General features: G+C 68.5%; 1 protein-coding gene across 1 annotated transcript in view; it reads left to right on the top strand.

Moving 5' to 3' along the window:
- Positions 1–918, top strand: part of NEFM (neurofilament, medium polypeptide) — a 32,234-nt gene that overhangs the window by 27,420 nt on the left and 3,896 nt on the right. Inside the window, exon 5 of the mRNA XM_019470394.1 lies at positions 3–899. Coding sequence (XP_019325939.1) covers positions 3–899 — 897 coding nt within the window. The remainder of the gene's footprint in view (positions 1–2; positions 900–918) is intronic.

The raw sequence follows: 918 nt of genomic DNA, 5'->3' as shown, positions 1-918 counted from the left end.
ACCTGGGGGCGTCGCGGGCCGCCTACGGCTCCACGGTGCTGAGCTCCGCCGAGAGCCTGGACGTCAGCCAGTCCTCGCTGCTGAACGGCGCGGCGGAGCTGAAGCTGAGCCGCTCCAACGAGAAGGAGCAGCTGCAGGGGCTGAACGACCGCTTCGCCGGCTACATCGAGAAGGTGCACTACCTGGAGCAGCAGAACAAGGAGATCGAGGCGGAGCTGGCGGCGCTGCGGCAGAAACACGCCGGGCGGGCGCAGCTGAGCGACGCCTACGAGCAGGAGCTGCGGGAGCTGCGCGGCGCCCTGGAGCAGGTGAGCCACGAGAAGGCGCAGATCCAGCTGGACTCGGAGCACATCGAGGAGGACATCCAGCGCCTGCGGGAGCGCTTCGAGGATGAGGCGCGGCTGCGCGACGAGACGGAGGCCACCATCCGCGCCCTGCGCAAGGAGATGGAGGAGGCCTCGCTGATGCGGGCGGAGCTGGACAAGAAGGTGCAGTCGCTGCAGGACGAGGTGGCCTTCCTGCGGGGCAACCACGAGGAGGAGGTGGCCGAGCTGCTGGCGCAGCTCCAGGCGTCCCACGCCACCGTGGAGAGGAAGGACTACCTGAAGACCGACCTCACCACGGCGCTGAAGGAGATCCGCGCCCAGCTGGAGTGCCAGTCCGACCACAACATGCACCAGGCCGAGGAGTGGTTCAAGTGCCGCTACGCCAAGCTGACGGAGGCGGCCGAGCAGAACAAGGAGGCCATCCGCTCCGCCAAGGGGGAAACCGCCGTGCCCCGCCGGCAGCTGCAGTCCAAGAGCATCGAGCTGGAGTCGGTGCGCGGCACCAAGGAGTCGCTGGAGCGGCAGCTCAGCGACATCGAGGAGCGCCACAACAACGACCTCAGCACCTACCAGGTAGCGGGGAGGCGTCCCG

The sequence above is a fragment of the Aptenodytes forsteri genome, unplaced genomic scaffold (assembly GCF_000699145.1).
Source record: "Aptenodytes forsteri isolate BGI_AS27 unplaced genomic scaffold, ASM69914v1 Scaffold158, whole genome shotgun sequence".
Taxonomy (NCBI): domain Eukaryota; kingdom Metazoa; phylum Chordata; class Aves; order Sphenisciformes; family Spheniscidae; genus Aptenodytes; species Aptenodytes forsteri.
This window is presented reverse-complemented; position numbering and strand designations above follow the sequence as displayed.